A 14,770-nucleotide genomic window follows, 5' to 3' on the forward strand; every position below is an offset into this window, starting at 1 on the left:
TAAACTGAAATAAACACAAGGGTCGACGACCTAAACAAGCTTCCCATACACGGCTCGAGCTCGGGCTCGATAACTGAATAAGCTTTGTTTGATGCTCTGGCTCGGAAAATCTCGACTTATTTCAGGCTTTTTATCGATCTGTTTCTCGAGTAGGTCGTGAGCTGGCTTGGCTTGTTTGCACCTCACTTGATATCGGCTTGTTAAAAGTCTAAATTGGAGCTCATCTAATAATCGAGCCAAAGATAAACTTTCGCATACCGAATTTGAAAGGCCCACAAACTTATTGTTTATAAAAATATAATATTTTATTTTGTATATTTGTATTAAAGTTTTATCTATAAAATTATGAATTTTATTAAAAACTAATATATATATTTGTTTTATGAAAAATTTTAAGTAGCTTTATTTATTTAATATTCCATAAATAATAAACGAGCTCGGACTTAAAAGCATGGTGAAATCAAGATAGAGCTCTCATAAATTAAACGAGTTAGGAGCTCAAATGGCTTGGCTCGTTAACACCTTGTTCACACATTCTTGGTTTTATTTGAATAATTCAATGTATCCATTTAACATTCATGCAGGCCTAGTGTCATGGATTCATCACCTACAGACGAGGTTACAGCGGACGTTTCACAAACTAACAACAAGAATGAGTGTCTTGAGGTTAAGGTACTGTTCTTCGCTCGAGCTAGAGATCTAACCGGGTTGACTGATATGAAACTGGAAGTGTCATCTGGTACCACTGCTGGTGATTGCATTGATAAACTTGTTGCAAAATATCCGGGCTTGAACGAGCTTCGTGGATGCATGGTTTTGGCTTTGAACGAGGAATACACGTCTGAGTCGACCCTTGTTAAGAATCGGGATGAGTTGGCAATCATACCTCCTATAAGTGGTGGCTAGAAATGTATCTATTTATATATGTGTCGTTTAATAACAACTGATTTGAAGTGCAAAACTGTGAAAACGTTAACACTTGTACTTATTGCTTTAAGTGGAATACATAAGGCTATCCATATATGTGTTGTGTGATAAGGTACCGGTTTGTAAGTACAAAACTGTGAAAAACACTTGCACTAATTGCTTTAAGTGAAATTCATAAGGCTATCTATATGCGTTGTGCAATGAGGAACCGGTATGAAAGTACAAAACATTTAAAGTACAAAGCATTTAAAGTACAAAACTGTGAAATGGTAACACTTGGTGCTCATTGCTCTAAGTGAAATACATAAGGCGATTGTTTAACCGCATACAAGTCTTTCATTAAGGAACCAATGCCAAGTACAAACACCTAAAGTGAAATACAAAAGGATGAGGGAATCTGGTGTGAAGACGACTCAGAGGATCAAACCCCGGCACCACCCCATACTAGGGACATGATTTACCTCCATGTTGGCCATGGGAACAACCAGTCGAGTGCACCATTCACATAAGACAATTATGTAACCGTGTTTCTTTCATACATTACATAGTCGGCTCTCATTGTTCTACGCTCAAATTTGATATATAATAAACATTACATTAGTTCTACACCATTGAATAGATATTAAAAGCGAACCCAAATATACTTATCCACTACACGCCACGCATCTAAAAATGATTTGTGTAGTTATTTTGATTGTGATAATCTATAATGGATGGTTTTATAAACTCACTAATATCTTGTAATAAACATACAAAAATAAATGTAAACATATGAATATGCCAGAATAATTATTATCTGAACATACACTCAAAATTAAACAACTATCTATGTTGCTTGCTGTAGATAAAGTTACAAAACCGCTTAACAAAACAGAGTTCAGAATTTGAACAAAATTAAAACTCTACGACTCTTGTTGCTCCCAACCTCCTAATCTCAACCCGGGATCATAGTTTGCGAAGAGACGAAACTCGTTTCCAAGCTTGCTAGAGTGCTGTGGACGGAACCCACATGGGCGCAGACCTAGGAGTTGGGCTGCTCTATCATGCTGCACTGCACCTGTACAAATAAGCCCATATATTAACATACACAACCTAAAATGGTAGACAAGAAACAAGACCATGTTATTAAAATAAAGAATAAAAATAATCGGACCTGTGAGTAAAAGCAAGTATGATTCTCCAGGTTTCTTAAGAAAACCAACCGTTTCAGATACTTTTTCCAAGCACTCCTGACTCTGCACATCATGAATACCAGCATAACTAAAACGCAGTTCATTTTATAACGGAAATTGCAAAAACAAGTTTGCAAGCTGAAGAATTCAGTTTTCTAAGTGAGAATAAAAAAAAAGCTCTCATAAAGTCATAATTGCAGTTCTGAAATGAGTTTATAATTAAGGAGATGCAAGTAATAGTACCAGGTAAGGAGGATCTGCAACAATGATACTGAATGATTGCTTCATCGTTGACGGGAGCTCTAATGGTTCGTTATAGTCATAGTAAGTGAATTCACTTCCGTATTGCTCGAACCGCTTGTCGTATTCTAGAAGTTGCACAGCCAAATCAGGGTGTAGTTTCTGAAAACAAGAATAAAATATTAATGTTCTTCTATACTCTGCCCTGATCTGATACAAACAGTAAGTCCTGCCATTAATATGAACCATATCACTTTACTTCAAATCTTTAATCGTCTAAAATTTACACTACAAAATTTCATCCGCATTTCAAACTCAACAGATCATGCATATTGCATTATTCCGAGAGTTATTTTATGACATTCATGATGATGAATATGGTTAATGCTGTAAATGAACCAAACGTTCGGCGAACTGTCCGATGGGAAGTTCGTTTATGTAAATTCATTTAATAAATGAACGAACAAAAACAAGAAATTTCTTTAGATTTAACTAAATAAACGAACACGAACATAGGCCAAGTTCGTTCAATTGTGTTCGTGAACGTTGAAAAATGTATCCGTTTACGTCCATTTATGTTCGTTAAGCTTGTTTGTTTATGTTTGTTCATTAAAGGTTTCTTATACTTTTCAATGACTTCTAATCTTATAGATTAAAGCAAAAATATTAACTATAAAACAAATATATATATATATATGTCAGCATTGTTGATGAATTTATATGTAAATTAACTAATGAATATTAACGTTAAAAAACAAGAACAAAAACTTAGTAGCCAGACCGAACTGTTAACACTGACCATTTGGTTAGCCAAATCAATTAAAACATTGTTTTGTGTTTATTTGTGTTCGTGAACCGTTCACGAACAATTCCAGTACCTTAATTAACACACACGAACAAGAAATTCCATTCAGTTAGATGTCCAATAAAAGCTTAACAAACAAACATGACTTGTCAGTGTTTAAAAAATCGCTTTTAATCAACAGCTAGTCAATAATCTGTGATGCACCGACGCACTCATTAATATTTTAGTAATCGGTCTAACTAATTGCTAATTGCTCTTATCGCCATTAGTCGGTCCTAATTCCGGAGCTAATTTCCAGCAGTTTCGGGCGATTTCGGTCCCGAGTGGGTTGAGGAGGGGTTAAAACTTGCCTACATCAAAATTTATATATAAACTGAAGCTTACATATACATTGCGTGTCAGATTAATAGCTAGTCGGTACCCCCACCAGCTGACTAGCGCTAGCAAGTTCTACAACACTGGTTCGACACGGTTCATTTACAGCTCTAAATATGATAATCCGGAAACCAATGTGGAACATGGATATTCTCATATATGCCATGTTCTAGATCAAACATATTGGAAGCCGAATACTAGATATTCAAATATGCAATTGCGCAGTTACACAAATATTATTATTAACACACTGAGTTATAAAATGTAAACTTTCAACTACCTTGAGATAAACATACAGTGTAGGACAAGCAATACACGCAATTGACGGCGTAACATCCATTGACGTACACAATACATGAACTTCTCTCGCCACCGTCTCCGCCGTCTCACAGTCGTACCAGAACTGGCTTAATCTCCAGTCCTCCGTCATTAACGGCACCTCTTTTCCGTCCGCCGCCGTAGCTCCGTCATTGTCTGCGGCAAGTAAGCGGTTTTGTTCCGATAGAACCTCTCTAAGAGCTTCAAGAGCGTGTGCACTCAGCGTCGGAGTGTCGTCGTCGGAACCAGCTCCGGCGCCGTCATTATGATCTCTTACGTTTTCAGCTTCCATTTGCTAGGGTTTGCGAGTCGGTTAACTGAGTCAACACAGTAGTCTACTACTATCCTGAGGCGGTTTAACAATATAGCCTACTGATTACAAATACAATTGAGGTTTAACAGTGGCGTGTGTTTACTGTTCAAGTCACGTGTTGGTAATTTAAAAACCCAGTTTGACCCAAAACGTATTCAATCCGACCCTACAAGACCGTTTGGATATCCTCATAGCGATCGACATATGTATTTTAGTGTATCGGATTAACCTGTCAATTGAGAAAATAACATTAAAGATTAAACGAGTTAGGTAACATCAGAGTGAAGACTTGATTAACACTAATATGAATATTTGGGGCTTATTATTGGATTTATGCTTGGGTTTAAATAATAATTTACTTGGACTTAAGTGTTATATTAATTGGACTTAATTGGATTAGGCCTTCGGTCGAAGTAATAATATAACTGATGGTGTTTGTTTGCTTGTTTTTTCGGTCTCTCTCGACTATGTACCGACACACACATACGAGTTACGAGTTCTTCTGATTTTTGATCGATTCAAAAAATCTCCAAAATCAAATTCCATCAACAAAATTCTCCGGGTTTCAGTTTCTTCATCTACAGTTGCATAGAAGTTAAGATTTGATTTTGGGTTTTTCGATAACCATATATACAACGATGACCTGACCGATTAACACAAAAACGAGTTTCAAACAGACCAAACCATCAGTTTGTATACCCAAACCCAAATCAATTTGTATGAGTAGGAATATAATTTTGAGCCAAAACCAGCTTATGACCCGAATTGGTTGCTCCTCAAACCGGTTTTGACCAAATTTATAACCCGACCGGTTATTCATAGATTAGCCTCAAAGGCCCATTTGCAGAATCAGTCACACTGGGAACAAAACTCGAGAAGCGTCGATGAGTTTCCATTTTCTTTTACAAGTAAACCAACGAAAGAGTGGACTTCAAAACACACTACTGAATCACCGAAGCAGTAAATGATGCGATCAAACATTGTCTCTGAGGTATTATTCATTCATTTTATCAAACACCTTCAATATTTATCACTTCAGCTGGTACAAATCACCTTCAATTTCAATTCCACTATCTCCGTGTGTGTTCATGTATCGCACTGTTTTCAGTGATTAATGGAAAAATATTACTAGTAGTTGAGTAAGATTTGTTGTTAATATGTTTGGAATTTGAAATTGGGAGTATGCGGTAGGGTTTTGAAGTGGTTAGATTACGGATTTCGAATGCTGAGATAATGTGGAATGAAATTGGATGATTGAGTGCTATATTGTAGTTTAGGTTTAATCGAATCGGCTTGATTGTGTTGTTATGTCGATGATTACTTGATTTAATCAAGTAAAGCTTTGATCCAAACCCTAGCTAGAGTGGAAATGAGTAATTATTAATAGATCAGAATAACTGATTCCATTCTAGATAACCAATCAAATTCCGAATACTTGAATTAATCGAATTGATATTCGACATTTTCAAATTTTGAAGCTGGATTTGAATTTGATTACTAAACTCGAATCAAACCGATTTGTATTGAATTTCAACTTTTTTGAGTCTGATTTGAACACACAACACCCCTTGTTGACAAATTGCTCTAGAAATCAATATGAAATAACAAACCATTAAATGAAGTAACAGACTAAATAAACTAGAAATCAACTACATAAACTTAAAGCCGATAACTAGATTATGGATTTAAAGTTCTACACATTTATTGGTATAGAGTAATTGTTTGATTGTTTCTTGGTTGATCATTGGATTGATTATTAAATGTCAGAATTTAAAGTCTTATATATATGTGTGTGTGTTTATTTATATAACTATGTCTGTATATATAAACTATAAATAAATTGCATAATTTGAATTTAAAATGTAAATTCGAATCGTATTCGAATATTCAAAAACCGAATTTTAATCAGGAATTTGAATTCGAATCGAATTTCGAGTCCACTTGAAAACTGAACATCCCTCTACTCAACAGGCAGGTTTACCTACAAGATTCAAGCAATGGTGGGAAGGCATACCATTTCTTACATCTGTGGTGGTTGCAGTTTGCTCTGTTATATACCTGGTCTGTCTTTTGTCAGGATACGACTCGTTTCTAGAAGTATGCTTCTTGCCCTCTGCTGTTATTTCAAAATTTCAAGGTTTGTAACTTTGTATTGATTCTATAATTGCTTGGCTTAATCCAAGTATTGTAATGTTTGCATTCCCTTTTCTTTTGCAGTTTATAGGGTTTTCACATCTATATTATTTCATGGTTCGATACTCCATCTTGTTTTTAATATGTTGGCGCTAGTTCCTTTAGGCTCAGAGTTGGAAAGAATTATGGGTTCAATCCGACTGTTATATATGATCGTTCTGTTGGCTACAACCAGTGCTATATTTCACCTTTTAATCACATTAATAGCTGCCTACAACCCGGTTTACTCATATGATCAATTCATGGATGAGTGTGCGATTGGCTTCTCTGGTGTTTTATTCTCCATGATTGTTATAGAAACAAGCTTAAGTGGAGTCCGATCTAGAAAGTATGTTAATTAAATATTGGCACTAAGTTAGTAATTTGGTAGTTTAAGTGTTTGATACTGATCTATTTGTTCTCCTTTGCAGCGTGTTTGGACTCTTTAATGTTCCTGCTAAGTTGTAAGTACTTGATTTCATATTTTTTTACATTTTGTTTTACAAAAATCGAGTACATGAGTAACATGATTAAATGCGCTTCAGGTATCCATGGATGCTGTTGGTGTTGTTTCAGCTTCTTATGACAAACATCTCATTACTTGGACATTTATGTGGGATTTTATCTGGATTTGCATGTAGGTTTTTTTCCACCTGTGTTATTCCATATATGTTTTGTTTTTGTAACACGTTTTTTTCTCATTTCAGATACTTATGGTTTATTCAACTTTATTATTCCGGGTAGCTCTTTCTATTCGGGCATAGAATCAGCTTCTTGGCTTGTAAGTATCATTTTGAAATTGAGTTTTGTTTGTGGTTCCTATTTAGTAATATCTTCAAGCGTATACACAAGCAAGATCAAAAAAGTGGATGATATATAAAGTACTAATATTTGTTAAGATAAATATTCAATTAAATGAACGGTTTGTAACATTTAGAATTGCGTAATACTTATTCCATCTTTGTGTTTATCGTTATCCAAATGAAGTATATCAAGAAATCTTTTGCAAAAGAGTTATCCAGAATAACAACAGTCATAGACATTAATTTAAGGAATCTTCTAACTTGTGTCATCCACTGACATTCAATCAACATTAGCAATAACAGCGTGCGCTCTTCATATTCAGTTGACCTTATCAAAAAAATTGCCAAATGATGATAATGTACACAATTATCTATTATATTTAGTTAGGACTAGTGGTAGACCAAAATGTATCAACTGTATCTGTTAATATTCCAGTTTTTGTTGTTTTGCAGTCAACTTGTGTGCGTAGACCAAAATATATAATGTGCACAGGTGGTGATCCTTCTGGTTATATCCCTACGTATTCTACTCGTAACACAACATCCAGGTAGTTTGTCTCTTATTTCTCAACCTTCACCATTTCTTCTATTATATGTAATATTTTCTCCAATATATATTTATAATATTATCAGTGAGACTTTTGCTGGAAATTTGTGGACAAACTTGTCTTCTTGGATGCCACGTAGAGAGGTGTCTCCTCAGGTATCAAACTACTTACGATTTTAAAATCGCAGTACTTTCATTAACTGTTTTAAGAAAACTATATTGAACCGTAATCTTATGTATCTACCATAACTTGTGTAATTTTTTAAAACTTTATATAGTCAACTGAAGAAAATAGCAGATTCCCAGGCGTGGAAGGACTCTTGGTGCGACTCAAACTGAAACAGGCCCCACCAATGGTTCTGACTCGAGCCTACAGGCTAGACTTTTGGAAAGTGGCAATAGCCCGGTTCACCCTTCGAGTCAGGAAGCAATAGGTGCAGGACAACAGAGAAACAATAGAAGGTATTGCTATTCTAAGTTAGTTAGTTAGTTTGTAATTGCATTTAACTCGTGAGTAGAGGCGTCAAATATGGCAGCAAACATGATAACAAAGCTCTTCTTGCTACTTATGTGAACCCCATAAATATCAAAATGCACATATGGAAAGTGGAAACTAGTTGTTCAAGTTGTCCACTTGGTTCTAGATAGTTGTAAAAATGAGATATAACGCTAAATTCGTGGTGGTTTATATATACCATCATGTTGTCATTGTTTACCAGAAGCTTGGTAATCTGTGTTGGGATAACTTTCATGTTTGGATCGATATCTATGATCCCTTTAACGAGTAAACCAGTAAAGAAAGTGGAAACGGATATGGTCAAAAGTAGTATCAAGCTACTCCATTCTCTTGCTGCCAATGCATAAGGTATCTTTATAATCTTGGCACCTAAGAAAAACATAGAATAGTTTTGGTTGTAAAATACCTATTTATGAATTCTATAGTCAACATCTTAAAGAATCATTGATAAAAAGTTGGAAGTAGATTTATCTTGAATAAAATCTAGTTTTAACTTTTTATTAGTGTTTTTGTTACGAATGTTTGACGGTACGACTCATAAATATGTATTCTACAACTGAAATAGTTACTTGTTTTGCTTAGGTATCGGGATTATAATGGTACCTTACTCACTGTCAGCATGCGTGATGCGTATAGTGATAGCTAGATGCTACTTTTAACCATATTCGTTTCCGCTCTCTTTACAAGGTTTAGTCATCAAAAGGATCCTTAATATTGATCCAATCATGAAAAAAGTTATCCCGAGATGGGACACCAAGCATTTGGTAAAAGTGACTGCATGATTGTATTATTCACTATGAATTTAGAGTTGCGTTTGATTTCTACATCTTGTTCCCCGAAATGCATAATTTAAGTGACTTCTGTTACATGCGTTTTGAAATTTTTTAGATAATTAGCTAGTTTATTTTCAGGAAATTAGTTAAATATATTATTTGCTATATTATTAGATTGAGACAATGAGTTTATGGGATAATCTTGAGGTTTGGAGATAATCTTGAAGTTCAAAAGAAACAAGAGTAAGAGATAGGGTCGAGCCTAACCGACTCAACAACTTTTTCCATTATCCCCTCCTGTAACTGATTGATACCGACTCAACCCCTTCCCTTTGTAGAGGACCTTAGGGCAGCCTCGCAAGTGATAGGAGGATCTTCGAACAAGCCTCGTGTGTGATAGGAGGACCTTTGGGCAGCCTCACACGTGTACTAATCTTTTTGTTAGTACTTTTAACTTAGTTTTCTAAAATGGCATGATATTTACCAAAAAAGCAGTTTGAAATACTAAACGTTGGAACTCATCAGCTTGAGCTGACCTGTTTTAGCATGTATTTCAGGAGTGCTTGACCCTTTTGAGTAGCAATGATAAGGGAAAGGTGAATTGAGGGCATTTGATGGCTATTAGAAAGAGAGAGAGAGAAGACTTGGGAGTGGACATTTGATGATTATGTTTAGTTTTTTCGAACAATTCAGTTGAGTTGGGATTTATGGGTGATTCTACATTTGTAAGACATAAGCTAAGACTTTGTGTTGCATTAAGCGAGATTACTTTTGAGTTTTGAAATCTGTAAATCGAAGTCACTCGCTAGACACCATGTGACAATTTGTTTCCACAAATGCATTTTGATATTTATGGGCTTTATATAAGTACCAAGAAAAGCTATCTTATCACGGTTCAAACTGCATCAAAAAACTAATTTGAGTCATTAATTTAAAGGTTATTTGAATCGTACTTATTGCGTGTTTATAATTTAGGCAGCCAGAGGTAGATTCCAGATCAGCAGCAACTTTGGGCGACCCCCTCAGTCAGGTTATACATCTTATCCTTGGTCTCAGACTTATGATTATGTATTAGTATTTTACCTCACGTAACTAAATATATATTATTTAATTTTATATGAAGCAGCGTGCTCCTCCATCCGATGAGGATATTCAAAAGCTTTTAGCAATGGGTTTTGATAAGGTAAAACATTCATTCGCTAATAGAAAAATATATTATCAACCCTCCTGTTTTTTGAATGTTGTTTTGGGGTTGTTTCAGACACAAGTTGAAGTCGCCATTGCAGCTGCAGATGGAGATTTGAATGTAGCAGTTGAAATACTCATGACGCAACAGGTGTGACTTTAATAATTAATGTTTGTCATTATAATAATCATCTAATTAATCTTTAGAAAGTGGTTGCAAGTTTTATCTCTACTGAGCTGTTATTTGTGTGCAGGGATGACATGTACAGGCTGGTTGCTGATGAGTACATTAAAATACGACACGCGTATGCAGCTCAAGTAGGTCCCATGTTTGCGGGTATCTGCATCTATGTCCAGTGATGTTTCTAATTTTACCGTCTTTTTTTAAAATCTTCTTAGTTTCTGTTTATACGATTTTAAACGTTAGTAACACTTTTGAACAATTAAAAAATGGAAAATATCTGTTCATGATCGGAGTTTCATGTACTTGAAAGTTGTATATGATTAATGCTTGTTGGAACACTCTTTTCACCCACAATTGGTTATTCTAGAGGTGGAAATTGGCTAATTAACGGGTCTAAACTTAGCTTTTGGTACATTTCAAATGGTTTAATCGTATGTAACCGGTCAAAATAGTAACTTTTGGTGCGTGTAGTAACTAGTGTCAAATATCATTACAGTTATATTGCTTCAATTTTAATTTCAGTTTCTAAATAGGATAATTTAGAGGGTTTTATGGCCTTGTACCCGTTTGACCCAGTTGACCCTTTTAAAACCGTTTTACCCATTAAAGATAGAAACATAACCTGTAACAATGGATTTAGCTTCATACTTGTGTACAATTGTTAAAAACAAACTTGACAATGTATATGTAAATGATATGGCCAGCCGTACATGACGTATATTAACTAGTAAGAACCATACATAAACTCCACAACTCGATTTATTTCCACGACACTGACACAATATACGTGGTTTACGACATAATTAAAACACAATCAACACCATACTTGTATGACTCGCTGGGAACGATCAATGTGCATTTAGTTCAGCCTTGTGATGTCTTTTGTGGACGAACAATAAGAACCGGACATTTGGCATGATGTGCACAATAATCGCTAATGCTTCCAAGTACAGCCCTGTGAACACATGATTATCACTTATAATGTTAAATGTATATGCACAATATAGTTAGTTAAAATCTTATAACTTGGTAAACATAAATTTCATGCTTACACATTTTCCATCGCTTATTCTTAGATTTAGTTTAGTTTACGGTATTAATACTTGTATGATGTATCGCCTTTTCTCTCTCGAATACTATATAAGATAATTAAACTGATAATTATCGCTTTTAATATAGTTTAATATACCTTTTGATCTGGCCTAGGCCTCTGCTGCCAACAACAAGAAGATCAATATCCATTTGCTCTACAGCTTCAACCAGTATCTCCTTTGGCTTACCCTTTAATACCAAGTACTCTGCTTTTATCTGTCAGAATTATCAAACAAATTTTTTTATATATGTATTTCTATCTAGAAAATAAAATATTTTCAAAATATGAGACTACTAGAAAATAGAAAGATCAAGAAAATGTTATATAAAATGGGGTAACCTTATGTTGGTCGCATATTTCGGAAGCACGAGCAAGAACTTTAGCGGCACTTTCTTCCTCCGCTTTCGCCACTGATTCTCTCGTCCCAGATGTCGCAAATAGAACTGCGTATAAGAAGTTGTTGATCGGGTTTAGACGAGTTATAACGTTGAATGTTTTGTGTATAAAAAGAAATTCTTAAACATATCTTATTTTATAAATTATAAGATTTTAAATTGATCTTCTAAATTGCTAACAAATTATTTGTTATCCCCTCTAAAAAATTATATTCATTATCTTGTTTTCCTTTTTCTTTATAAAAAACAATATACATATTTTTTATTCTTTTAAATATAAATATTTATACATAATTAATTATGACATCATCCAGTTTTGTAATATTCGACTAGTGAACCAGTAGCATGGCTAGTTCAATAACCGGTCTAATTTTCGAGCTCCACCACTTACCAGGACCCGTGGAAAGGCAGTGTAAGTCGGTTGAAAGGGAGGTTGCACGTGAACCACCGTGACACTAAAATTGGACTTCTTATCGACGACATTATGGTGGTGGAGAAGATGTTGAAGGGCCCACTCGAGGGCGTAAAAACTCCCTTCACTCTCATCCACAGCTATCCATATCTTCATTGTCGCCGTCTCCTCACCATTATCTGCCATATTCACCTCTCTCCCCATGGATTGCACCGCGGTCTCCACAACTCCGTTGGTTGTTTCCATACATGTTTGACCTTTGTTTCAATGTTGGAGAAATGATAGTGGGTCTATACTTCTATCATGTTATGTGTATTTATAGAGAATTGTGGGTCTCCTTTTTGATGTCATAATATTTAGTTTACATATCATTTTAACATTTTTTTGCTATTAATAAATTTATCTATATAAAAGTAATGTAAGAATTAAAGGAAAAAAAACATTGTTAAATTAAAGATTTGATAACTTTGCCTAAATGTGAGTGGACAAATAGCAGATACTCATATTTGAATTGAATTAAATGCATCATACGTTGTCTAGTTAGATGGTGTCTCTCTTTAATAATGTTAGTCCATTATGATAGGAGTAATGAATTACATGTCCCGGTATGTAAAGCCACATTAATCTTCTTGTTTTTGTTGATGGGGCCTAGTAGTTGCTAGTTCGTCTTTGTTAATATAATGTCGGCATTCAAAGAAAAAAAAAGAGTCCTCCTTTGTATATATAGAGACCCTTGCAATTCATTGTTGATGTACAAAAATATTTATCATAAACTTTTTTTTGGATAATGTAACCCTTTTCATCTAAACACATAAATGAAACACATCTCTCATGTTCTATAATGTTATCCTTGTAGATCACACATGCATAATAATAATAGATTACAGTATAAATTTTATACTATACCTGTACGCAAAATAATATGAGACATGCATGAAGGTAACACAAAGGTTAGCTTAAAAAGAAAACGTAAGAAAATACCATAAAAACCTTTTTAAAACGTAAGAAAATACAATAAAAACCACGATGTCAGTAACAATAATGCAATCAGTGTCAGATCCAAAAAAAAATTCATGAGGGACGATAAGGGTGGTTAACTAAAATTTTATGTGTGGCGATCGGAATTCTATGGTATAAATTTTCACGAGAGGCAATAATGCAATCAGTCTCAAACCCAAACCTTGTATGTAGGTCCACCCGAATGAAATATAAACAAAGATTGAAAAAAGAGCTTTTTGTCGGATTCAACTTATCAAAAGATGGCCTCTTTATATCCACTCTTTTGATACTATAGGCTATAATTTATCGACAAAATATCAAATCTTATAAAATTGACATGCTATTTAATATTGTTAAAACCATGAAAATATACGTAACGTTTTTCAAGAATGAATTTTATTTAATAAAAAACTGTGAACTGTAAAGAAAAACTTTGTGCATAGATCGGTTTTGGAAACACACCAAACCAAAAACCGAAATTTGATTTTTGAGTTTTTGAAAACGGATCATTTTGGTTATTTCTATTTCGTCAGACCAGCTGCTACGGCTCTTTTTTTCTTTCTTTTTTATTTCAGTAGAGCTTGATATTTTTTGAAATTAAAAAACGGTTGTGCCAAAATAATGAATTTGTGTGTAAATGATTTTGTTAATTATAACTAATTGAACATATATAATCCTGCTAAAATATTTTGGGTTACATATTTATTAAAATCGTTATAATTTACTTAAAACTAAAAAAAATGAATTTAATAAATTTGGTTCGGTTCGGTTTTTTCATTCGGTTTTTACAAAAACACGGAACCAAACCACAGATTTTTGTTTCGGTTCATTTTCATTTTTATGGTTTCATGCACACCCCTAAGCCGTACCTTGTTTAGTTGTTTATTATCTTTCATAATTTCCAGTAATATACTTCATATATAATATCAAATATTTTTGTAACCAGTTTGCAAGAAAAAAAAAACAAAGAATAATGAATCATATATACCAGTTTCTCATAGTTAGGTTCCAATAATACATGGTGAAATAGACTTTGCTTTAAACTTTTGTGACACTAACACAATTACAAAGTTATTGATAAAAAGCCTACCTTTATAAGTCCAGATTATAATTTTCAACCAAAACAACATATACAGGTGTACCTACTTTATATATAGGTGATAGTTACTCGTACGTTATCATGACAAAAAGATGCAAAAATCATAGAATTTTCCTTTTGATTTGTTGAAGATAACGTCTTTTAAGTATCCCTTCATTGCGCGTGTCAAATGATCTATAAATCATTTGAAAACATGTTAATCGTCGATGAAGCATTGTCCAAACACTAAACAAACAATGTATAAACTTAAACCGTAATACAGACTCAGATAAGTCACCTCACGCAACAATATTTAACAATGCTAAGATGTTATGCAAATTAACAAACTAGATGTACAGAAAAACTACTAGTATTCCACTAAAAATTATTTCAGCACGAAAAAAACCGACGAAGAATATAAGGTTTATAACAATCACCAGTAAATTCTAATACCGCTAAGTG

General features: G+C 34.1%; 3 protein-coding genes and 1 pseudogene across 4 annotated transcripts; 2 read left to right on the forward strand and 2 right to left on the reverse strand.

Annotated features, from left to right (window-relative positions):
• Window positions 1–594: 594 nt before the first annotated feature.
• Window positions 595–906, forward strand: LOC143582235 (molybdopterin synthase sulfur carrier subunit-like). Its single transcript, XM_077064848.1, has one exon. It carries the CDS (start codon window positions 595–597, stop codon window positions 904–906), a length of 312 nt encoding a protein of 103 aa, XP_076920963.1.
• A 757-nt stretch (window positions 907–1,663) lies between these two features.
• Window positions 1,664–4,240, reverse strand: LOC143582236 (uncharacterized). The gene is made up of 4 exons (XM_077064849.1): window positions 3,800–4,240; window positions 2,343–2,501; window positions 2,081–2,162; window positions 1,664–1,984 (listed from the first exon to the last, which is right to left on the reverse strand). Exons 1-4 carry the CDS (start codon window positions 4,127–4,129, stop codon window positions 1,830–1,832), a joined length of 726 nt encoding a protein of 241 aa, XP_076920964.1. The 5' UTR covers window positions 4,130–4,240; the 3' UTR covers window positions 1,664–1,829.
• Window positions 4,241–5,006: 766 nt separating this feature from the next.
• Window positions 5,007–10,674, forward strand: LOC143582237 (rhomboid-like protein 15; annotated as a pseudogene). The gene is made up of 13 exons (XR_013143945.1): window positions 5,007–5,141; window positions 6,122–6,287; window positions 6,368–6,671; window positions 6,754–6,786; window positions 6,868–6,959; window positions 7,030–7,103; window positions 7,579–7,673; window positions 7,759–7,828; window positions 7,951–8,134; window positions 9,938–9,992; window positions 10,089–10,145; window positions 10,224–10,298; window positions 10,402–10,674. The product of XR_013143945.1 is annotated as a rhomboid-like protein 15 (transcript).
• A 353-nt stretch (window positions 10,675–11,027) lies between these two features.
• Window positions 11,028–12,610, reverse strand: LOC143582238 (uncharacterized). The gene is made up of 4 exons (XM_077064851.1): window positions 12,214–12,610; window positions 11,764–11,871; window positions 11,521–11,639; window positions 11,028–11,286 (listed from the first exon to the last, which is right to left on the reverse strand). The coding sequence occupies exons 1-4, from the start codon at window positions 12,475–12,477 to the stop codon at window positions 11,196–11,198; spliced, it is 582 nt and encodes a 193-aa protein (XP_076920966.1). The 5' UTR covers window positions 12,478–12,610; the 3' UTR covers window positions 11,028–11,195.
• Window positions 12,611–14,770: the final 2,160 nt, after the last annotated feature.

This window comes from Bidens hawaiensis, unplaced genomic scaffold (assembly GCF_021521415.1).
Source record: "Bidens hawaiensis isolate Kalapana, Puna unplaced genomic scaffold, B.hawaiensis_p1.1 tig00031507_1, whole genome shotgun sequence".
NCBI lineage: Eukaryota > Viridiplantae > Streptophyta > Magnoliopsida > Asterales > Asteraceae > Bidens > Bidens hawaiensis.

Coding starts and splice junctions, on each gene's coding strand:
- LOC143582236 (XM_077064849.1), bottom strand. CDS start 4,129: ATGGAAGCTGAAAACGTAAGAGATCATAATGACGGCGCCGGAGCTGGT. Junction 2,502..3,799: donor CACTGTATGTTTATCTCAAG/GTAGTTGAAAGT, acceptor TCTTGTTTTCAG/AAACTACACCCTGATTTGGC. Junction 2,163..2,342: donor TTGCAGATCCTCCTTACCTG/GTACTATTACTT, acceptor CATGATGTGCAG/AGTCAGGAGTGCTTGGAAAA.
- LOC143582238 (XM_077064851.1), bottom strand. CDS start 12,477: ATGGAAACAACCAACGGAGTTGTGGAGACCGCGGTGCAATCCATGGGG. Junction 11,640..11,763: donor AAATATGCGACCAACATAAG/GTTACCCCATTT, acceptor TAATTCTGACAG/ATAAAAGCAGAGTACTTGGT. Junction 11,287..11,520: donor GGCCTAGGCCAGATCAAAAG/GTATATTAAACT, acceptor ATGTGTTCACAG/GGCTGTACTTGGAAGCATTA.
- LOC143582235 (XM_077064848.1), top strand. CDS start 595: ATGGATTCATCACCTACAGACGAGGTTACAGCGGACGTTTCACAAACT.